General features: G+C 37.1%; 2 protein-coding genes across 2 annotated transcripts; both read left to right on the forward strand.

Moving 5' to 3' along the window:
* Positions 1-1,372: 1,372 nt before the first annotated feature.
* On the forward strand, positions 1,373-8,241 carry minpp1a (multiple inositol-polyphosphate phosphatase 1a). The gene is made up of 5 exons (XM_030156021.1): positions 1,373-2,019; positions 5,180-5,374; positions 6,082-6,179; positions 7,032-7,162; positions 7,301-8,241. The coding sequence occupies exons 1-5, from the start codon at positions 1,431-1,433 to the stop codon at positions 7,668-7,670; spliced, it is 1,383 nt and encodes a 460-aa protein (XP_030011881.1). The 5' UTR covers positions 1,373-1,430; the 3' UTR covers positions 7,671-8,241.
* Positions 8,242-9,229: 988 nt separating this feature from the next.
* Positions 9,230-21,518, forward strand: LOC115434214 (bifunctional 3'-phosphoadenosine 5'-phosphosulfate synthase 2-like). Its single transcript, XM_030156020.1, has 12 exons — positions 9,230-9,578; positions 12,128-12,242; positions 12,580-12,815; positions 12,928-13,066; positions 13,271-13,389; positions 15,180-15,293; positions 17,619-17,730; positions 17,875-18,080; positions 18,280-18,415; positions 19,401-19,669; positions 19,766-19,995; positions 20,596-21,518. The coding sequence occupies exons 1-12, from the start codon at positions 9,552-9,554 to the stop codon at positions 20,735-20,737; spliced, it is 1,845 nt and encodes a 614-aa protein (XP_030011880.1). The 5' UTR covers positions 9,230-9,551; the 3' UTR covers positions 20,738-21,518.
* Positions 21,519-23,942: the final 2,424 nt, after the last annotated feature.

Genomic DNA, 23,942 nt, shown 5'->3' on the forward strand with positions numbered 1-23,942 from the left:
AAGTGACATACAGTGCTGTGTACAAGTCTTAGGCCACCTCTAGGTGTATTGTTTCATTCTTCAGATACAAGATGAAAATACAGGGAATGTGTTTGCAACCCTAAAAGACACATATAAACTGAACTAAATGGGTGGGGAAGGCCATGTGCTTTACCAGCCATGTAATATTAAAGTTGTTCTGTGCTCTGTACAAAATATATATAGATTGAATCTTAATACAGAGACTGATACATGTGTGGCCACTAAAATTTTACTAAACCAACACATGTAATGTTAGCTCTAGGACAGTACAGTAGCAGGATATGAATCAATTACAACACTGAAACAGAGATTACACTATTAAAAAAAAAAACAAACAAAACCTGTGCAACAGGTTTCACTTTTATATGTACACAAACATTTGCGGAAAGATTTGATTCACTTCTGACAGAGATGTGTGACTGTATGTTTAACCCTTTCATGCATGAATTATGAGAACCTTAATCAAGATTTTTTTTCCCCCTGTGTTTTTATTCCTCTGTAGGCATGAAAAAAAAACAATGTGATTCAAACTTTTTAAATGAACCTATTTTTCATGGAGTTACAAAAATGTCCACACTTTTCTCTCCCTCTCTCCATGAGTCTATTACAGTGTGGCAACTCTACTGTACAATTTTGAAAACTGCATATTTCTTTCAGCTACAAACAATGCTTCATTTACGTGTCGGTAAATGCCGGCGAAATCAAGGCATTATTTTATCGGTTTTAATGATAGGCAAAAACACTGATAACGATATTCACCGATATTACATTTTTATGCCAATATTGGGCCGATAGTATCGGTGGGCTGATATTATCGGACATCCCTACTGATATACTGTGTGAAAACTATGAGAAAAAAACATTGTTATTGCTGCTACTCTGATGTTTTCACACATTTTAACAATACCTGCATGGAGATAATATGCAAAAAAAAAAATATATATATATATATATACTTTTTTTAAAAAGTGGTAATTACAGTTTAATAACATTTAGCATTTTATTTTATTTTATTTTATTGCATTTATTTATTTATTTTGTGACAATCAAGCATGTTACTGCAGATCAGGTTTATCTAAAACAGCAAATTTACAGTAATGGTATGAATTACAGTGTATGGAATGATACATAAGCGTCCACTGTGTTGGCTGATACGGAACTGAAACAACAAAATTCATAAGAGAGAACACTTTTGAACAGCTGTCCACTGTGGTGACCACTATGCATGAAAGGGTTAAAGTTTAAAAGGCCAATGTCCATTACACATTATACAGTCTATTACGTAAGCAGGAGGAGTTGTTGTGCCGCAGGGACCCCTGGGTAATGAACTGATTGGACCGTTACTTCCGCTACGTCTACGTCAGCCAGTTTGGGGTCCTGCTGCCATACTGTCATTTTTGGGATGTGCTATGATGATCACTGTTTGGAAACTCTCGCTCGTTCACTTATCCATCGTCTTCAGCTTCTCGTGCTGTTTCTGTAACCACGTGACTGTCGAGGATTACTCCGACATACCGGTAATCGCCAAATACTTCACCACCAAAGGTAGATATGAGGAAGTGAACCCGTATCTCATAGCGGACATACTTGCTGTAAACACATCTACTCTCCGGCCTCCATCTGCGCAATGTCGTCAAATTCACCTGACAGCCATAATAAGACATGGCACGCGATACCCAACGACTAAGAATGTCAAAAAAATGCGGAAGTTGTACGAGCACGTGCAAAGGAATGCGTCTGGTGAAGAGAGCTGGCTGCGCGAGCTCCAGACCCAGTGGAGGATGTGGTACACGGATGACATGGATGGAAGACTGGTTCAGAAAGGGGTGGACGATCACAGGCATTTGGCCATGAGGCTGTCAAAGCTGTTCCCCTCACTGATCTCAGAGCAGAACCTCAGAGGTGGACTCATCAAATTCATCACCAGTTCAAAACACAGGTGTGTCAACAGCACCCTGGCCTTTAAGTCTGGACTGACAGAGCTGTGGAACATTCAAGGTACACAACTAACATTCATTTGGCATACAAGTCTTAATGCTTATCTTTTTTTCTGTTTTTGTCATTATTTCTCTTTATTTTCCCCTTTGTCATCCTGGCCTGATGAAAACTCTCTAACATATCATGTGAATGTACACTTTTACTTTGTTAATGATACTGTTAGCACTTCCATGTGTTAGTAATGTAAATTTTTGTATTTCTGAGTGTCTTATTTCCTGCCAGAATTTAACCAATCAATGCCCTATAAGTCAGTGCAGTTTGCTTTATAATTCAAAATCTGATGACCAAGGTTATTATCGAAAACTAACGGAATGACGAAAACTAGAATGGTAAAAACATTTTCGTTAACCGAAATAAATAAAAACTACAGGGTGGGGAAGCAAAATTTACAATATTTTGAGCCAGGGATTGAAAGACAGTGTATGACCAATTAGTTTATTGAAAGTCATGAGAATTTATTTGCCACAAGAAAATTTACATGATAGAAAATGTTTTTATTCTATGTGTCCTCCTTCTTTCTCAATAACTGCCTTCACACGCTTCCTGAAACTTGCGCAAGTGTTCCTCAAATATTCGGGCGACAACTTCTCCCATTCTTCTTTAATAGTATCTTTAAGAAAGTCGACATTGCTGTGTGATGTTCTGTTAGTAGCATGTTCTAAAACGCCCCAAATAGCATAATCCAGAGGGTTTAGATCTGGGCTAGAAGGCGGCCATAAACATGATTCCCAAAAATTGCTAAAGTTGGATTTGCAGAAATCTTGTATTTTTCTAGCTGTGTGGGCTGGAGCACCATCCTATGTCCATACATAATTTCCATATGGGTAGTTTGCTTTAAGCCATGGCAATACCTGGTATCTGGATGGATTTGGTTGGATCCTTTAGGATTTTGGATTTGAGAGCTTTAATAAAAGCTTTGGTACGTTTTTTGTTGCTTCCTCCACTTCCAGACTTTCTCGTAATAGTTTTGCTCATAGTCATTCTCTTCTTTCCATTATAAACAGTCTTTATGGACACCAACTATTTTTGAAATCTCCTTTGGTGTGACGAGTGCATTCAGCAAATCACACACTCTGAAATTTGCTTTCCTGATTACTCATATGGGCAAAAGTTTCTGAAAAGGTACGGATAATAGTGTTAGGTATGATTATGACATCAATATATGTTTGGTTTCAAAACAATTGACGTAGTGCCTGCTGAGAAAAAACAACTAAATGTTCATTGTAAATTTTGCTTCCCCACCCTGTATAATTAAAAGAAAAAAACGACAACTAACTGAAACTGTATTGTGTGTTTACAAAACTAACTAAAACGGATAAAAATTCTGGATAAAATTCCCTTCGTTTTTGTCTTTGTCAAAGTCGGATTGATATGAAATCAATTTATTTCTCTCAAGCAATTTTAGCTGCTGGCACCATATGATATTTAATGGTCCATCACTTGTGGTCACTTGTGGTTTACAGTCGTCTTCTGGTCCCCACTCTACCTGGAAACATGGGGACTAAAGTTGGGAGAAAGCAGCAGAGTCCTGTCTAGGATTTATTTGAATACGACGGAGAAGAAGAGAAAACATATAAAAAATTTAAACTATACTAAAACTAAGCATTTAGAAAATGATGAAAACTAATAAAAACTATCAAACCTGCTCTAAAAACTAATTAAAACTAACTGAATTAGAGGGAAAAAAGTCAAAACTAAATAAAACTAAACTATAATGAAAAATCCAAAACTATTATAACCTTGCTGATGACACAGATTTACTTCCATAAAAACATGATTAACAAACCAATGGACTTTGTTTTGTAAATATTTAATGTACCTTTTATGCAAATACACTCAACACTTTTCCAAGTTGCATGCATGGGTACTGCAGCTTCCTCCCACCATCCAAAGACATGCACTAGTACAGTGTTTTTCAACCTTGGGGTCAGAACCCCACATGGAGTTGCCTGGAATTCAAATGGGGTTTCTTGAAATTTCTAGTAATTGATTAAAAAAAAAAAGACTTACTAATAAAAAATATATGGTGAGTTAAGAGAGATAATCCCAATACATAAAAGACATGACAAACTGTGAAGCTGAAACTGAAACACTGTGGTACTGTTTATCTTTCAAATGTTCATTGTGGTCAGTTTCAGATGCTGCAGCTCTTTCATAATTCATAGTTTGAGTTCTTGTTTGTTCAGTATTAATTGTCAGCCTTGTAAATCCAAGCTGGACTGACTGTACATATCCTGACCAAGGAAAATAAAATTCTCACTTTGTGCAGTAATCTACACCTGGCTTTTCTGCCTCCGTCCATAATAATATACATTATATAACCAAAATGTTGTCTAAAATTAACGTTTATTTGTAACATAGTATAGCAAACTATTACATGATCAAAAACAAATTAATTTTAGAAAAAAAAAATGTCTCTGTTTTGAATGTCTGGGGTCGCAAGAAATTTGTGATGTTAAAATGGGGTCACGAGCCAAAATAGGTTGGGAACCACTGCACTAGTAGGTTAATTGGTTGAGCTAAATTTACCCATTGGTGTGAGTGTGATTGGTTGTTCATCTCTATATATCAGCCCTGCAATGAACTGCTGACATCTCCAGGGCATACCCCGCTTTCACCCATAGGTAGCTGGGATAGGCTCCAGCCCCCAAGTGACCCTTTCTAGGATAAAGTGGTTCAGAATTTGTGCGACTGACTGACTTTTCCAAGCCTCCAAGTCGAGCCATAAAAGAAGAGCATTAGAGTCTGAGGAAATCTTAACAGTGATTGGTAATTACAGCTGCCAGTCACATATTTAACCCTCCTACCTGTCTGAAAACACTGGTGATGGACAAACTGCATCACAGGGTAGATTTTCATTGAGACCACCTGAATTACAAAATGCTTAAAGTTAATAATTACATTTTTGTTCGGTGACAATAAAAAACTATCAAGTACTGCAGCTTGAAACATGTTTTGGGTTTGCAAACCACACTACAGGCATCAAAATACATAGGTTTTGTTTGTTGTTTTTTTGCAGGAAATTAGCTCCCTAAAGTGGATTATAATTTAGTGTTTACCCTGTGCTTTAAGTCTGGACTGGTAGAGCTGTGGGTCATTCGAGGTACAACGCTCATCACTCAGGTGTATCTGTTATAACCTGTGTCCTGTTTCTTCTCAGATCAGGAGTTTGATCATGCAGAGAATGATGCCCTGATGAGGTTTTTTGACCATTGCTCCAAATTTGTGGAGGACGTCGACAACAACCCATCAGCTCTATCAGAGGTCGACAACTTCAAGAAGGGACCAGAGATGGAGAGGGTGCAGCAGAAGATCGCAGATCGCCTCCGGGTCCCGTACAACACAATCACAGATGGTCATATCTGCATTCATTTCCTTATCCATAGAGTGCTCACCTAAAACTGTTACTTTATCCTAGCACATAGACTAAATCATATTTTTTAAAGCTTGAATAACTGCTGATTCTGAGGTTTAGCTTACAGTTTAGTTGTTGGACTAAAAACAGTATTTTGTGGCCAATGGGTACTGTCACAGGCACATTAAATTTAATTTCACTGTATTTCAAGACCTATGAACACATGTTAACCAAGATGTTAATTAATGATAAAATGACAAAATTGATCTTAACTTTGGAGCCTAACGTTTTTTTTAATGGTTAGGGTTAGGCCTCTTTTAGCAAGTATCAAAATGAGAAAATGATGCGTTTCTGTTGAGTAGTGTATTTGTCTCACATTCTTCCAAGTCAGCTTTATTCAGATACTGTATATTAGCTAATACAAAACCTACGCATATTTTGCCATTTTACCTCTTAAAATCTTGTCTTTCTGATTTGGAAGGTTAATGTGCTCATTGTGGTCAAGAATAGAGCAGTTTTGTACTTTGAAGTTTGAGTTAATAATCGATGGAGTTCCTAGTAACCTGTAGCTTGAATCAGCATCAGTGATGTCAGAATGAAGCAGTAACTAAACATAAAGTTTATATTTACCTACTTATTTGTTAAGGTGTTGCATTCAGGGACAGTCTCATACTTATTAAAGTTTTCTGTGAATCTTTCCCCAGCAGATATGGCTGAAGCTGCATTTTACTTGTGTGCTTATGAGTTTGCCATCAAGACTGTGAACTCGCCATGGTGTCAGCTTTTTGATGAGGTTGATGCACAGGTACAAGCCTAAACAATTTAATTAATGAACATTTAATGCTGCTCATTCATTAAATGCCTCTGTTTTTATTGAATTCACCCTGAGAAGTAAATGATGAAATTGGTTCAACCATTTTTATAATGGGATTATGAACCAAGATTATTTTCTTTTCAAGCTAAACTACTTGTTAATCATATTACAGACACTTGTCATCCCTTTCAGGCTGCATTCTTGACTATACGAACACAGATCCAGCACTTCTGTTATAACTTTTTAAAATAAAAGCCCTAAAAATAATACACTGCATGACTGGATATAAACTTGGAATATTGCATTTCATTTATGGAGGCAGTTCCATAAAATGGCTTAATTCACATTCTGTTGAGTGATTTATATTCATGTTAAGTTATTGTGCACAAGTTGATTTTAGCTTTTAGAAGAGAAAACAAAGCATCATACAAATTATTAAAAAAATTAAATATGTAAACTTTGGTTATTTTAGTCACTTTACTAGTATTAGACTTAAATAAGTAGTCTCCTCAGTGATCTGGCTAAAAAACAAATAGGCAACTGATACTGCAAATATAAATCAGATAATGTATTCTAGAGTCAGTCACCTTGCCTGCTTACTGACAAAGAACCACAATGCATTTCTTTCTCTAAGTTGTAACAGTATTCATTCATCAGAAAACAGGCATTATCCTTGTCACAAAGAGTGTTTTGTGTCTTCCATTACAAGCTGACCTAACACTCAGGTAGCCTGAAACCTGTAAAAGTAGCATGCCTTAGATAATCAAAGACTCCCAGATTCCTATCTGGAGTTAGATTATTGTCGTCTCCCACCGTTCTCACTGTCTTTATGTGTATCAACAGGTTTTGGAGTATGCAAATGACCTGAAGCAATTCTGGAAAAGAGCTTATGGTTATGATATTAACAGCAAGTCAAGCTGCATTCTCTTTCATGACTTGTTTGCACGGCTGGACAAAGCTGTCAATGAGATCAAGTACGTGACCTTCATGATTTGCAGATTCATCCAGGCTTAACCTACTGGTTTAGAAAGTCATTGACCAAATCTTCTACAGTTGTTTTTTGATGATAGACCAGTAGTGCCAGTAACACTTGTCTGCTGTTTATTTTTCAGGTCTGACCAGCAGGTGAGTGAAGTAGTGACAGTCCAGGTCGGCCATGCAGAGACACTCCTGCCACTGCTGACCCTCCTGGGCTTCTTCAAGGACAATGATGCTCTGACATCTAAAAACTACGCCACACAGACCCAACGCTCCTTCCGCACCAGCCGCATGTTACCCTATGCAGCAAACTTACTCCTGGTGCTGTATGACTGTGGGGCAGGTGACCTGAGACTGCAGCCACTGCTCAATGAACACTCAGTCACTTTCCCTGGTTTGACTGGCCAACAGGACTCTATGCCACTGTACCAAGATGTGAAAGAGCATTACAAAGACCTGCTAGGAGGCTGTGACTTTGAGACTGAGTGTAAGCTGTTTGATTGAACAAGCAGGGTGGATTTTTGAGACGGGGATATTTAAGCAGCAACAAGCAGGGATTTTGGAGACCAGGGTATTATAGCAGTGTTGTAATGTTACCTTTTCATGGTTAATTCAAAGTGGGGCACTGGATGCATTTAGAATTTTTTCTCTTATACTTTATGCAAAAAAAGTACCTCCTGCTATATTGCACTGCAAGTACAGGATATTTTGCGCAAACCAAAACAGGACATTTAAAATGTTAACATAAAACATTATGGATTTCAGAAATGTACATCTATTTAAGTTGACCTTTACCGTTACAGTATTATTACTGTTATTATTACATTCTCCTACAACTAAGAGAGGGAAATAAATTAAATGTTTTTCCGATGTCTTTCTGCAATATTGTACACATTGCATTTTTTCAGAATGCACAGAAGTAAGCTATTTCGTCCTATTTTGCAGTTGAAGGCTTTCTATCCAAAGGCTACCTTAATACATTTTAAGTGCAGTTTATGTTAATGTTTTTGGGTGAAGCCTATCTTAACTAAGTGCTGAGTAATACTGAATAAATATTTCTCAGGTGATTGTCCAAACTCTGTTTCTTCAATCACAGGTTTGTTGTTGTGCAGTGTACATTTCATTACTGATAAGCATATTATATAAGGGGATAGCTTTAGAAGAGTTGCTTGTGCTGGAATTCTTTCTCTCCCACAGAAATGCAGTGGAGGAATAATAAATATCAAGTTATGTTGCACTGCAATAACTGGTTATTGTTTTGCACATAAAATGGCTTGTTACTTAATAAATTGAAGGGCGGGTCTATTGGAGATTAGCTTGCATAATTAACTAGAAAAGTATTATGTTAACTTGGAAAATAGTAGTTTGTCTGGGTTGATGTACATGGACCTTTAAGTGTCTGTCATATAAATTCCATGTTATATCCACTGAGGAGGTAAACTAAATTTAAATAGAAACTGTTTTGCTAGTTCCAAATTAAGGCTAACTCTTTGAATTACCTGTTAGCACTTTACTCAATAACACAAAAATCCCTAAAGTCAAATTTATTTATTTATTTTTTGCTTTCATTTATGTCATTATTACTATCATGATTATTATTATTTTTAAATTATATATTCATTAATCTATTACTATTATTTTAACTGTGCATTATGCTCCAAGCTGTTTTCGTTGAAAGTGCCGGAGAGAAACTGCGGACAGATTTTATGTAAATGAAGTACATCTAAGTGACAAACTTTGAGTTTTTACGCAGCGACAAGTAAGAGGAAATGAGTAGGAAACAGACAGAAACATAGAAACAGATCGGAAATGAGAAAAGTATGAGGAAAATTACCATATTTCAATGTAATATTTGCATATTAACGCCGTTACCTGCTCATATTATATGTCTGAGATTTAACGGTTACATTAGAAAGCAAATAAGGTCCTTTTTTTTTAGGTGAAACCAAGTTAGCTGTTTGGTGAAAACTACTAATGCTAAGCTAGCACTTTACGGGTCATTTAATGTCAGCAACTTGAGCTGCAAAGACGCAGAGGTAAGCATGATTTCATTACTATCGTGACAATACTATAATGCTGTAATCCTACCCAACCTCCGTCCCAGTCTTGCCGGTTTCGGAGTTCAGCCCCGTCATGTCGTTATGCTCCAGTATTGGCTGGTATTCAGCACATTATGCAGAGGAGGTCTGGAGGCTGGGCCAGCGGAATGCTACGTGTCTTGGAAGTCCCTTTTAAAAGCCCCTCGTCTCCTTCGCTGACCGTAGCCAAAAGTTTTGAGGTTAACTCAAGCGAAACGGCAAGACAAGCCTCATCCAGGCCTGCGAACGAAGCGGTCCAAACCCGGGATTCAACAGTTCGTCGGCGGTGTTTTCCTACTCGTGAAAAATGTCCGGGGTGAAAAAGCTTCGTACGGTATGTAGATCTGAAGATAACACAGCAAACGAAAAAAAAAGAAAGTTAATTTAAAATGTCATCAGATTAGCTTAAGTGTGATGTGTGCACCGAATCTTGTAAACTGGGATTTACAACTTCATGTAAGTATGTTAGTAATGCACAATAACACAGGAGCTTTAAGTGAAAATCCGCTACACGACTGAAATCTATCACTGTCATCTTATAGCTCTACTCCAGAAAAACACTATGAGTATCCCCAATGACAGTAACTAAACTCTACTGTAATCTTTGCTGTGCCACCATTTTCAGTCTGTAGTTCTGGTCCAGTCCAGGTGTGATGGTTGAAGACATGACTGGACTGTGAATAGGCCGGTTGTTGTAGTAGCGTATCCATGTCAATTTGGCCCATTCATAACGTCTGCAGACAGGGAGAAAGAAGCCACTGTGAGACGACAGACTGCTGAGAAGAAATGTTGAGCAGTTATGTTGCAGACTTGCTTAACATATTGGTGGTCCTCGTAAGAAAGCAATCAGGCTGACGTACATGAAACTGCCAGTGTTTATTTCCATGCACACACCTGTTTTGTTTGGGTTTTTTTGCATGAAAATTATGAATACAGTCAAGGTGTGTGACAGTTATTCTTATTTAACACAATAACATCACCTCTCTTCACTGCATGCTGGATGTTGTGTTGTTAAATAAGTTTTATTATTTTCACTATTTCTGGTTATGAATTGATAAATTGAGATGTAAATCTATAGATGTCCTACTACAGGATGTGTAGCCTTCACATCCCTGTCATTTACTGACCTAACCATTTTCTCCTTTATAGTGTGATAGTTATCTATAAAATGCCAGAAAACTGTGGGAAAACAGCCATGATTCTTCTCCATTCTGAAAAATTTTTTGGGTTTCAGCAATTAATTACACCCATTCAGGTTTTGGATATAAGATATGGGTTGATGTGGGACAAAGTGCGAAAAGAGTTGTAAAACATCATGTAGAACAGTAATAATACTTTTATAGATGGCTGCAGGACAAGGCATGACGTACATTTAATTTTCAGTAACACTTTAAAAAGTTCCAACTGAACAGTAAGTGTGATGAAATGAGTGATGACAGATGTCTGCCACTGTGACATATGAGTAATATTAAATGAAATATGAGTAATACAAAACTTTGATTTATTGTTAAGGTAAGATTTCTCCTGAATGAAATAAAAGTCCTGAAAACAAAGTGCTATGACTTTAATATTGAAGTCAGATTTGTTCCAGTGACTGTCACAGAAACGGAAGAAAGAACAGGAAGATACAAAGCACTGTATTGTAAATTTCTGCAATCACTTCCATACGAAACATGACATTTTCACACTAAGATTTGGCAATCTATAAAGTCATTTACAGACATGTCTGGGTGTGTCACCTTCCTGCTTACTTGAATGGAATGCAACTTTACCCATGTTCTGTCATTTCAGCTGTTAGTGTTTTAAGTGTGTGGGCTGAAAAATAGAAATCTGGTCCGTACTGTAGTACATACGCTGAGGTACAGCTATGGATGGTGTACAGGAGTTTTGAAAGGTAATCGGCACAGAGGGACATGATGGAGAAGCAGTAGGTGATGCAATTAGGATGAGTATACGAAATGCAAAGCTATGGGGTGGGTGTATGGAAAGGGGTGTGTGTTTGTGTGGGCGCAGAGGGTGAACATGTGGGCATGAGCACTGCCACATCATCGCTGGGCTGCAGGCAGCACACTGGACACATTGTCCAGTCTGTCCTCTCCCTCCTTCCATGTCCCCTCCTCCACCTCTCCCTTCAAGCAGTCAAGGCAGCCCCATTCATCCGCAAAGTCACTTTATATGGGCCGATTAAAATGGACATATTGTACTAAATATTTCTAGTTGAATTTTTACCTTTTTGAGTTTTTCATCGTGTTGCTTTTTATTTGTCAATGTGTAACTTAGTCCAAACATTTTGCAATCTTTGCAAAGTGGTTGGGAGGTTCTGATCATACAGAAAATCATCATTTAGTTTCTTCAATTTTCATCCAGACAAAAAAAAGATTTTGACATTTGTTGTAATTATAGATATCAACTTATGGAACAGTTTTATCATGATCATATTTTTTGCCCTATAGCCTACCCCCATTATATAATAATTTATTTTGTCCTTGCGAAGAAGAAAACACTCTTGAAAAGGAGATTTTTAATCTCATCAAGCTTTCTTTGTGGTAAAATAAAGGTTATAATAAAAAAAAGCTACTATATGTCATTTTGACTGTAAATGAAAACAGTCTTGTCAGGCTCGTATGACAACTTGAAACACTTGTCAGCACTGAACAAACATGAATTAATTTGGCTATACATACTGTATAACTGTGTTATACTGTGTAAATATATAAGAATTCTCATGTTTTCTCCTTAGAACAGTACAGTGATGCTTAAAGTAAAAAAAAAAAAATCGAATTTCCTTTATGATTATTTTCTACATTGAGCTATCTGCATCATAAATGTCACAACGTTCTGTCTTGCGTTACTTCTCTATAATCTTGTATTCCTCTAATTCAGGACCTAAACCGATCTACCAACGTGGTGTACCAGGCCCACCATGTCAGTCGAAGCAAGAGAGGGCAGGTTGTGGGCACCAGGGGAGGCTTCAGAGGCTGCACCATCTGGCTTACTGGTAAAACATCACAAAGTCACACCAATATATATAATATATAATCAGTCTGGTTAATTATTGTAGCTAATTTATTGCTACGGTAAACATAGGAGGACAAATATAAGGTCATCATTTCTGTTTTTTTTGTGGTTTAATAACATTCTGGGATGAGATAAAGAGTGGATTACTGACCTTGGAGGAGGTCTGGGAGCCCCTCTCATTTTATTTTATTTCAACAACACTATTCCAGGTATCAGTTATCAACCTCCTTGCTGATTAATAATCCTGGTCAGCTCTGAAAAAAATGTATATTTAGACTCATGTTACAGCCACATCAATATGACTGAATTTCTTCCAGGATTATCTGGTGCTGGAAAGACCACTATCAGTTTTGCCTTGGAAGAGTACCTCGTGTCCCATGCTATCCCTTGCTACTCACTGGACGGAGACAACATCCGCCATGGCTTGAACAAGAATCTGGGCTTCTCCGCTGTAGACCGTGAGGAAAACATCCGGCGTATTGCAGAGGTGGCCAGACTGTTCGCAGATGCTGGCCTGGTTTGCATCACAAGTTTCATCTCTCCTTTTACCAAGGTCCGAAGACATTGAATATTAACTCTCAGGTGTTGATTCATGTGGGTTTTATATGAAATAATGCATTAAGAGTCTGAAAAACACAGATATAATTCGTCATTTTCTCCCACAGGATCGTGATGAGGCGAGGAGGATCCATACAAATGCTGGGCTACCGTTTTTTGAGATCTTTATTCACGCTCCTCTTGAGGTGTGTGAGAGCAGGGACGTAAAAGGACTTTACAAGAAGGCTCGTGCTGGAGAGATTAAAGGTGGGTCTGGAAACAGACACAGCATCAAACATTTTCCATTGTTATACCTCCTGCTATATTATTTTACCCTTACACGCTATACATGCAACACAGCCTTTCTACAATTATAGAATAATTTACTTAGTTATATTCCAATCAAAAACATTTTGAATGTAAAGCAATTTTTACATATACACCTTGTTGTTGATATTTGTATTTTTTCAGGCTTCACTGGGATTGACTCTGAATATGAGCGTCCTGAGGCACCAGACTTGGTTCTGAAAACTGGAGAACTGTCAGTAAACGAATGCCTCCATCAAGTGCTGGAGATGCTCAGAGAACAGGTGGGTGTGACACACAACAATATCTGCTGAAGATTACCAAACAAACCCACAAATCTTAATTCTTAAATCAGGTCATTGTAATACATGGCTCATATTCAAGCACACTTAATGATATGTCCTTATGCAAACAAACCACTTTAGTTATCAAGCTAAGTATATTTAATGTTTGACTGAATTGGCCTCCTTGAAAATCAACAATTAACATCCTGGATTGTGGTTTGGACAAAGTCAAGACAATGGGAAAGAGAACATATCATTGAAAGGGTACAGGCTCTTTCAACATCCTTTCAATTTCTTAGCAACAAACATGTTTTTTATTCTAAGGTGTTTTTCATGGTCAAGGTTCAGGATGTCAGCTTGTGGAAGGCAGCAACAGTTTAATGATTCAGCAGCAGGGAGGAATAATGCATGGCATGTGCATGTGCAGCTATTGTACAGGGTATCTCAATAAACAACAGAAAAAAGCTAACAGTCCATTTTTTGTCATTTTATGAAGACCGCAGATACAGCAATATGTAAAATATGAACCCCACTCTACCCTACTCTGTTTACTAATTCCAACTTCTGTTGAATATGTGTTTTTTGAGTACAGTATTTGAAGAGACTGAAAACATGCTAACGTTGCCATACCAGACCTAGCCATTGCCCAGTGGCTTGGGTGAATCAGTGCAGGGAGGAGCTGACAGTTCTCATGAACATGTTGCTTCAAAAGGAACAATCAAACAAAATGTACTTGGCAGGGGGATCAAAAAACAGTGTTGAAATGAGGTATTTTCAGTGACAACAGATTTAAGTGGAGTTTAAGTGTTTTTTTGAACATTAAATGCATTTGTGGATTAAAGATTTGTGCAGCTACGTCAGAGTTACACGTGAGTCAGTCAAGAAAGTTGGGCTAAAGTACTTTTTGGCTCAATCTACTGTTTCTGAGTTTGTGTTTGGGTCCATGTTTTCCAGGAGCTGGTTATTTGTATACAGGAGCTGAATCCATTTGTAAGCTAATTGTGGGTAGTGTTGTGCAAGATTTTAAAATTTTAAAGTACATTAAGATTCATTCATACACTGGCGATAAAGTAATTAATACATTTATATTTCCTTACAAATGTTGCATATTGAACATTTCACATCATGTTGATTTTAAATTTTATAGCAGAATAGAAATACTGTATACAGTCCCATTATAGAATCACTATGGGCTACCACTAACCATGTGCAGCTGCAAAATGGAGTGGGGTTCACATTTTGATGTCTCCATCTGTATAATCAGTAAACAGGTTTTCGAACACCGACCCCAGGCACATATGATCCCATGTAAATGATGGAGTATCTTTGCGTCATCTAATTCACTGTCTTGTTTCTATTCTTATTGTTGAATAAAGGGACAAAAATGATCAAGAAGAAATAATAAAAGTTGCAAGCAAAATGCAAATATTCAAGTCCTGAATCTAAGTCCAGATAAGTGTCTTTCTGTTCATCTTTAAGACTTGCTTTATCTCAAAAGCTTGTATCTGATGGTCTAAATGTCAATCTGCCCCGGAGCTGGGTAGGTGTGTCTAAGTGGGTAAACATTTGTAACATGATGCTGTAATCTGATCCGACATGGGACACTGTTCTGTTCTTAAATACTGATTCCCACTGTGTATGACATGCTTACCTATTTTCAGTTTAAAATGGTCAGGCAAAGCAAGCAAAAAAATATCATCTATTGTTTAACCACATACATTGTAACAGTCAATGCTACTGAATTAACAGCATCCGACATACATACCTCTGTTTTATGTGCTTTTATGTAGAATATTGTACCAAGCGAGATCATGGAAGAGGTGAATGAACTCTTTGTTCCGGAGAACAGGCTGAATCTCGCTGTGGCTGATGCAAGCACCCTTCCTACCATCAGTATCACCAAGGTAACACACCATTTTAGTACATAAACTTTTTTTTTTTTTTTTAAATCACAGAACTAATGGACAAGGGCTCTTCAGGAGACATGGCTATTACATTCCCCGCTGTTTGGACTCTATGTGGTAATAAACTGCACTGATGTCCCTGAGCACTAATAAAAGAATAAAGTCTACCTCTCATATACACTGGTGTTCTGTAAGAACCTGAATTCTTCTACTGCCTCACTTTTAACACACAGGTTTTGTGAAGTGGTATTAAAAGACACTGAAATGTTTGATATTATTTTGTTGATTTTACTTAGATAACTTAGGGAAGATGGCTTAGATAAAGAGTTTTCTAGAACGTGAATGAACACAATTTACAATAGCAACATAAAGTGTGGCAGTTACTCAAGTCACGGTAAAGCTGACAAATATGAGTGTATACCTGCCTTGAAGATAGAAGCCTAAACTGTATTATCTAAGCTGTTTAAATATTATAAAATAATGTGTCTAAATTAGTAAAGAGGTAATTTTTTTTTTATTAGAAACACGTATGCACCATTAAAGTTTAATATGTAATAATGTGTGTGTTATTTTTATACATGACATACATTTCTAGTGGTTTGTGTGTGGTGGTTTTGTTAGTTTATTTTTAACTTAATTTTTATTAGATTTTCTCTTTTTTTCAGTACAGGACAATTATACATTCAAGTACATTTCAATTAATTTCTTTTCCCCCTACACAGCTGCAAATGTATTCTCATACATCTCCACAGGCACATATGATGAAATTTCAGAAAGCAATAACAATTATAGCAAACAATGTTCACTCCAAAAAATAAATAAATAAATAAATAATTAAAAAAGGCTGTAGATATAAATCTTCGTCAGAGGTAGAATGACAGCACCTTGATAACATGGAGTATTCTTGCATCACCAGTAAATATTATTGCAGCAGTAAAGGTAACATAGGTTCCCATCTTTTAGTAAATATGGCTTTCTGAAGCCTGAGCAAGTATGTGATCTGCTCCATCTGGTAAATATCCCAAACTTTTTGAATCCATGTATTATATGAGGGAGGTTCTAGTTTCATCCAAGTGATGGTATAGACTTTAAGGCAGCGGTGAATAATATATTCAAAAGGTATTTTTCTGCTTTTCTATCCAGATCTTCAGGTGTTACTCCCAAAACTGCCACTGTGAAGCTTTGTGGGATGTTCATTTTAAAAACCTCCTTCAGGGCATTGAACACCTCCCTCCAAAACACACTTTACTTAGGACAAACCCAAAATATGTGAGTGTGATTAGCTCTATGGGCTCCGCAGTTCCTCCAGCATGAACTAGGATGTTGGGTTTTGTTAGGTTTTAGCATAGTTATACACACCCACAGGGTAATATTTGAGCATGCTCCTGTGTTTATGCAAAGTTACTGTTGGAGTCTGTGTTCCAGGAGCTGGTTATTTGTTGACATGACCTGACTCCGTTTCTTAGTTAATCATAGCTAGGGCTGTACTCAGGCAGGGTTCTCCATTTTTAAAGAATATTTTGATCCAGGAAAAAAGTGATTATTGCATCTGTATTCCTTCACAAATGTTACACATTGAACATGTCACATTATCCTGATATGAGGCTTTCTAGTAGAATAAAAACTCAGTATATAACATGATCATAGAATTTATATGTTAAATCCATACAGAAATCCCGAAAACTGAGTCAAATCATTAAGAACATTTGCTCTGTCTGTTTTACTTTATAAATGTAATTTGAGCACATTTATTACCTAGTAATGAATGCAGGATTCCTGTGGGGTCTTAAAAAGTCTTAAAAGTCTTGAATTTCCAAATCTGCATTTAATACCTTAAAAAAGTCTTTAAAAGGTATTCCATTTCATATGGTAGGTCTTAAGTTACGTTGCCATAAAATTGTTGGCTGTGTTGTTTAAATGTGTCTGGAAAATGTCCAAACTGCAAAGAAAGCAACATTAGTCTACTTCCAACGTTCCAACCCGACAATTTATATTGAAATTAGGAACCAATTATCGCTAACTCTGCAGCCCCCGGTGAAGAATGACTCAGAACGGTGGGAATCAAGGCGTTGGAGTAAATCAAAACATTTTCCTAAATTCTGGGAGTCAGGAATTTTTGCCAGTATGGCCGTGAAATGGACATTAAATTCTGTTCTAAGTTGTCTTAAAAAGTCTTACATTTAACATACAGAAACCTGTTGGAACCCTGTGAATGCAAACAGCCCAAAATTGTCAAACATGATTGCATATCATTTCTGTTTGTGAATGGATTATTTTCCATGCATGTTAATCCTAATGTGGATGTACTGTGTTCTTTTTCTGCAGCTGGATCTTCAGTGGGTGCAGGTTTTGGCAGAAGGCTGGGCTAGTCCGCTGAAGGGCTTCATGAGAGAGAGAGAGTTCCTCCAGGTCCTGCACTTTGGCAACCTACTGGATAGTAAGACACAAGATTTACTCTAAATCTACCATTAAAAATAGGCAACTGATTGTGGACAGTTTTATTTCCTGTTTGGTTATAGTTGTTCTTGTAAATAGTTCTTGTAAAATGTGAATATAACATGACATTGTGTGCTGTTCTCAGGTGGTGCCATCAACCTGACTGTGCCCATCGTCCTTCCTGTGAGCACTGAGACCAAGCAGGAACTGGATGGTTGTGCAGCCATAGCTCTGGAGTATCAGGGATCCCGTGTCGCTATTCTCAGGAATCCAGAGTTCTACCAACACCGCAAGGAGGAACGCTGTGCTAGACAGTGGGGCACCACATGCCCACAACACCCTTACATTAAGGTGATTACATTCATTAAACATATCCTGCACTCACAGGTGTCATTTGAACATCCACCTCAGGATTTTACCGCAGAGTTAAATCATCACATCTATGTCATTGTTAAACTGTGTGTTGGTGAATCTGAATATAGATATTATTCTAACTGCAATTCTAAGAGCTGTATGAGTGAGAGATAACTGGCCTTTTCTGATCATACAGATGGTTATGGAAGGAGGTGATTGGCTGGTAGGTGGTGACCTGGAGGTTCTGGAGCGAATCAAATGGAACGATGGACTCGACCAGTATCGCCTGACGCCACGAGAACTGAAGCAGAAGTTCAAAGGCATGAAAGCAGGTTAGTATTATCCTAACAGTCAGCAAACTCACAATTTGATGTGATTTTAGTGTAACTGTGTGACAGTTAAAGTTTTTTAATGTCATTTCTGCTGAAAAAACAGAACTTAGGACAGAGGCAAGTTTGTTTAGCAGTATGACATTTGTCTTTCAGAGGTACTTGACAGCTGACCTGGATGAAAAAGTAAAAGTGGTAAATTAAAAGTTGCATGATTTTGTTTGTGATTTGTGTTCAGTAGATAATGAGAAAAAATGTCTTAACCAGATGAACAGTGAATTGCAGGGGTGCGGACCAAAGGTACAAGTTATACTGTCATGATTTGACTAAAAACAATATCAGAGTGGACAGAAATGAAGACTTAAATGACTTTATATCCTCCTCAAGCATAGATATTAATATTTGTTTATAATGACATGTAAGGCAATGTTATTTCATATGCAGATGTCAAACCTGAGTCCAGGAAAAACTATTTGCCTCAAGCAAACTTGGTCATCAGGAAATAAAGTTTAAGAATTTCCTTTAATTTGGAGTTGGGTACATTATGGCTCATTTAGTGCTCAAGGCAAAGTATTATGACGCCCTAACTTGACTTGTCAGTTAAGACTTGCAACTTGAAATCTTGTTTTCTATCTTTTTCCCACCTCTGAAATGTGATAACCATTGTGTGCCCTACTTCAGTTTTAGTCGAATGCTGTGCACTGGATTGTTTCAAGTGTCACTACAACACATTATGAGTTTTTAATATTGTTTGCCTTTGTTTGGTTTCATTGAGATGCAGGTGCCAGCATGCTGTAATGTGCACTATTACACAAATCAAAAGGAAGTTTCAGATCACATTAATGAGAAAAAAAACTTAATGAAACCTGCTGTGACACAGTATATGGCACTATCACCCATTAGTCGTGTAATGCACATACTGTTGTTATGAGAACAGTCTTCATTTTGTGCTGTGTTATTTACCACATCTGCTTATTCTCCTCCTTAGATGCCATATTTGCATTCCAGCTCCGTAATCCGGTCCACAATGGACATGCTCTACTGATGCAGGACACCAAACGGCGTCTGTTGGAGCGAGGATACAAGAATCCTGTTCTCCTGCTGCACCCGCTCGGTGGCTGGACCAAAGACGACGACGTTCCTCTGGACTGGAGGATGAAGCAGCATGCTGCAGTCTTGGATGAAGGCGTCCTGGACCCAGCAAACACCATTGTTGCCATCTTTCCCTCCCCTATGATGTACGCTGGACCTACAGAGGTAATGAGTAGCATCAACTTATGTATCAGTGTAGCTCTTAAACATCATCATCTTACGTCTGAATATGGAACTGAACCTCATCCTGTTTCCCAACAGGTACAGTGGCACTGCAGGTCAAGAATGATTGCAGGAGCCAACTTTTACATCGTTGGGCGGGATCCTGCGGGTTTGCCACATCCAGAAACCAAACAAGACCTGTATGATCCCACCCACGGAGGCAAGGTCCTCACCATGGCTCCAGGACTGACCTCCGTGGAGATCATCCCCTTCAGAGTCGCAGCATACAACAAGGCTAAGAAGGCCATGGACTTCTATGATGCAGAGCGGTGAGCAAACACGTGCAGATTCTAATTATAAACTCCAGCTAACATTTTTGGTTAATTAAGAACATAAGAACTAAGAGATTCACATGTGTTGGAAATATGTTGCAAAATATGTTGTTGTAATGTGTTTTCCTGAAGTCTAAGTCTAAATACGGCCTATAAAAAACAACTATAACCACTGTGCCCTGCATGTTGTGCCCTGTGGTCTACTTGGACGGCTGTCATCTAAATAAAACTTCATCAAATAAAAAGGACAAAGTACTTGCATGCAAATACACCTCATCTATGTGTAGTTATGTAGAGCAGAGGTACTTCTGTATCTGATCCTTTAATTGCATAAAGGTGATAACAGTTACATCAGTAAGAGTCCAAATGCAGGACTTTTACTTGTAATGGAGTGCGTTTGCTTTGTTGCAAAGATAATTGCATCTTATTCCATTAGCGGTGCACACAGGTTTAAATCCAACATTAACTCCCATAACTGACAGTTTACACTACTGCAGATTTTATGGACTACAACCACCTTGGAGTATTTACTCAGTGAGTTCACTCTCATACATCATAAAATATTAATCCAATCAGTACTTTCTGCTGCCCTCACAGACATGCCGAGTTTGAGTTCATCTCCGGGACCAAAATGAGGAACTTAGCTCGCAGCGGAGAGAGCCCTCCAGAAGGCTTCATGGCTCCCAAGGCCTGGAAGGTCTTGGTCGATTACTACAACTCTATCCAGAAGGACAAGTAACCAAGTCAGCACACAAGTCAACAACATACTGTAATGAAATATGGTTGGTTTTAAAAGAAGGGGTTAATATATAACCTTTGTAGGTAGCTCTCTTTTTTATATTCTCTTTCCAAAAATGCTCCGTTAGTGACAGGAGAAGACTGCTCTAAATAATGAGTTGCTCTGGCTGCAGTTGGTGTTTTATACCAGGTTTCACCAAATCACAATGCCTTTTACAGCATTACATTTTACATTCCTATGAGATTATGTGATTGTATGTTCATATGCATATTAACTTAGCGTATATGAATATATATATATATGTTAATAAAATGAAAGTAACTTGAGATTTTTTTTTTATTTAATATTTTAAGCTTAGGAGTGCTTTCTAAAATATAAAAAACTAGTTTAATGCATTGTATTTAATATCTGAAATGTATGTACACCCACAAGTTATGACACTTTACAACAATTACATCACTACTGGCCTAGTTTTTTGTGTCACCTGAATGAAAGCTACTTGCAATTTTATGTCTATCTACAGTGCCTGAATGAATGTTAATCAGCTTGTCATATTTATATCGTGTTTTACACTTTTTCTGGGAAAATACAAAAAGCAATTTTGTATAATGTAAGTGCCTTTTTCTCAAATGTCATGTATATTGTTTAAATTTCTCACCAATGTTTGCCTGAAATGACAAATTGATAATGTTTGTGTAAAGATGTGAAGTGGCCATTTGCGTTAATGTATGAAGAAAAGGAGCAAGTGATGAAAATGCAAAAATAAATGACTTGCCCTTTATTATAAATCTCTTGTGATAGCTTAAGGCTGGGGTATTGTGCAACTTGAACTGGTGTAACCAACACCTAAATCGAGTATATGGATTTTAATTCTTGTGATACCTGTATTTGTTTTATCAAAGTAACACAGGTTGTGCAACACAGCTTTTATGAACTTCAGGTCTTATCAACTGAAGGTTAAAGGGTGATCATGACTGAGCACTTTAATGGCCCTGACTGAGGAGCTGCACATCTAAAAGGACAATGCTGCCACCTGCTGACACAATGTAGTACAGGAAAATACAAAAAGAACAACTCATGAAGGATGTGTTCATTAAAATGTCTATGTAAAGACATGGGGATTATATTTATAATACTTAAATTTACAGGAACTCTTATGTCTCCTATTATTAAATAAAATGCGGATTTTAGCAGTGAGAGACCAGCAATAATTACAGTCAACAATAAGCAGTGTCATAACACGATCTGCATACTATCATGTTTGCTTTAGAAAACACTGCATGTAGTAGTAGCTTGACAAGCAAAGGTGATCTTTAATAACAGATTGAGTAAGGAGGTTGCAATTGCTTTTAAATGAGACGAAGGTTAAGGGAACTGATTAGTTTTGCCAGTCATTAAGCTGTAAGAGCTTATGTTGCTACGAGATGAGTGTTCTTTTGTGAGAAGAACCACTCTCATCTGTGAGAGACAGATTTCTAATTAGCCTTACATGGGATCACATTGTTTAATCTGCAGTTTTCCAGGTTACTCCATTTAAATTTGCTGAACTGCACCCTCAGTACTTTTTCCATCTGCAGTCCACAACACATGTCCAGTCACTGTAATTACACAAGAATGGCTGCATGTTCAAAGCCAATCCATATTCTCAGTACCCCTTTTTTTTTTTTTTTTTTTTTTACAGAAAGCTAGATATGCTACGGTGTTTACAAGCCAAATACATTCAAAACAGTGCTTTATTAAGGATGGCCATGGCTGCATATGAACATTTGAATTAATCATTTTGTCTGCAAATGATTTGCACAGAGTCAAGAATGGCCTCCTTATCTCAAGACAAAGGCTGATCTGCTCACACCAGCCATAATGTGAAATTCTATCCCTATTTATTCTGTATTGTTGATGTTAAGACCATGAATGAATGAGAAAAATTCCACCTACAACAAATAATGTGCTGTAACAATGAACCCTGCCTCTGTATGTGACTGTATGCATGATGCCTGTCAAAAAACATTTATTCATAAATCAGTATATTTCTTCATTCCTCACTGGATAGAAGAAAAAGAATAGAAATAAATAAGATGAAATAAAATGTATGATATAAAAACATGATAAATAACAATAATAATACACTGTTGCCCATAAAGTTGGAATAAAATATTTTTACTTCCTCTCATGAAGTGATTGTAACAATGTGATTTATTTTTGATCGATAAAGTGTTACTAGACTAAGTATGTAGTCATTGTACCTGGTCAAAGTTGATTACTGATGTGTATAAATAGGTATAAAAAGAGGAATGTGTCTGAAAACAAAATTATTAAAAGCGTAATAAGGAATGATGAGAAGAAATCAAATTAAAATGCTGATAGATTTCTGTTTTAGGTGCAGTCATCTCATGTCTATGACCTATAATAATTATGTTTGAAGAGTATGCATGTGTCTGCTCCTGTGAGCTAAAAGTTGCTCAAAAGGATGCTCAGATTTTATATTATATATACATTATGATAGGATTTTGGTCATTTTGGTGCATGGAAACTTTTTTATGATCATAAAGACAAAAGACACACATATTATTAGGAGTTAGATATGGTTATTATTGGTACTAATATTGCTAACATTGGTGATGAATGACAGATTTATTATCATATATTAACCTGCAAAGACCTTCATAGCCACCGGCCACCAAAAGCACCTGCTGATCTAAAATGTGTAATACCTGTTGAACCACTGTTTCTATCAATACATGGAAATAATTGAGGTAAAATACAGTTTGTCATCTTTTCATGGTCATCAAATATGACCCATTTTCCGTGATGAACACAGAAACACCGTCATCTTCTGACACAACACTGATCCACCAGTAAAACCCATGAAGTTTGACAAATGACAGTGGATGTAGACACTTGTTTTTATGTTCAGTTAATGATGCATTTTGCTGAAAAAGTCACTTATTCTCAATTTTCTCTGTTTTGATACAATAACATTTGAATTTATATCTACCTTTAATGAACATCTACATAATCAATAAAATAAATATATGGAAATACCTAATTTTGACTGAGAAATGCAAAATGCAGACAATAATATTACAATAAATGATGGAAAATCATTTAGGCAAGATTAAATATAGAGAAAACTGTATTTGGAAATCACCACAAAAAGACCTCTGGGTCTTTACAGGTTAACCTATGTCTGGATTTTAATTTTGCT

Source organism: Sphaeramia orbicularis, chromosome 15, assembly GCF_902148855.1.
Source record: "Sphaeramia orbicularis chromosome 15, fSphaOr1.1, whole genome shotgun sequence".
NCBI classification, from domain to species: Eukaryota; Metazoa; Chordata; class Actinopteri; order Kurtiformes; family Apogonidae; genus Sphaeramia; species Sphaeramia orbicularis.

Coding starts and splice junctions, on each gene's coding strand:
- minpp1a (XM_030156021.1), top strand. CDS start 1,431: ATGATGATCACTGTTTGGAAACTCTCGCTCGTTCACTTATCCATCGTC. Junction 2,020..5,179: donor AGAGCTGTGGAACATTCAAG/GTACACAACTAA, acceptor GTTTCTTCTCAG/ATCAGGAGTTTGATCATGCA. Junction 5,375..6,081: donor GTACAACACAATCACAGATG/GTCATATCTGCA, acceptor TTTCCCCAGCAG/ATATGGCTGAAGCTGCATTT.
- LOC115434214 (XM_030156020.1), top strand. CDS start 9,552: ATGTCCGGGGTGAAAAAGCTTCGTACG. Junction 13,390..15,179: donor TGGAGATGCTCAGAGAACAG/GTGGGTGTGACA, acceptor GCTTTTATGTAG/AATATTGTACCAAGCGAGAT. Junction 19,996..20,595: donor GACTTCTATGATGCAGAGCG/GTGAGCAAACAC, acceptor CTGCCCTCACAG/ACATGCCGAGTTTGAGTTCA.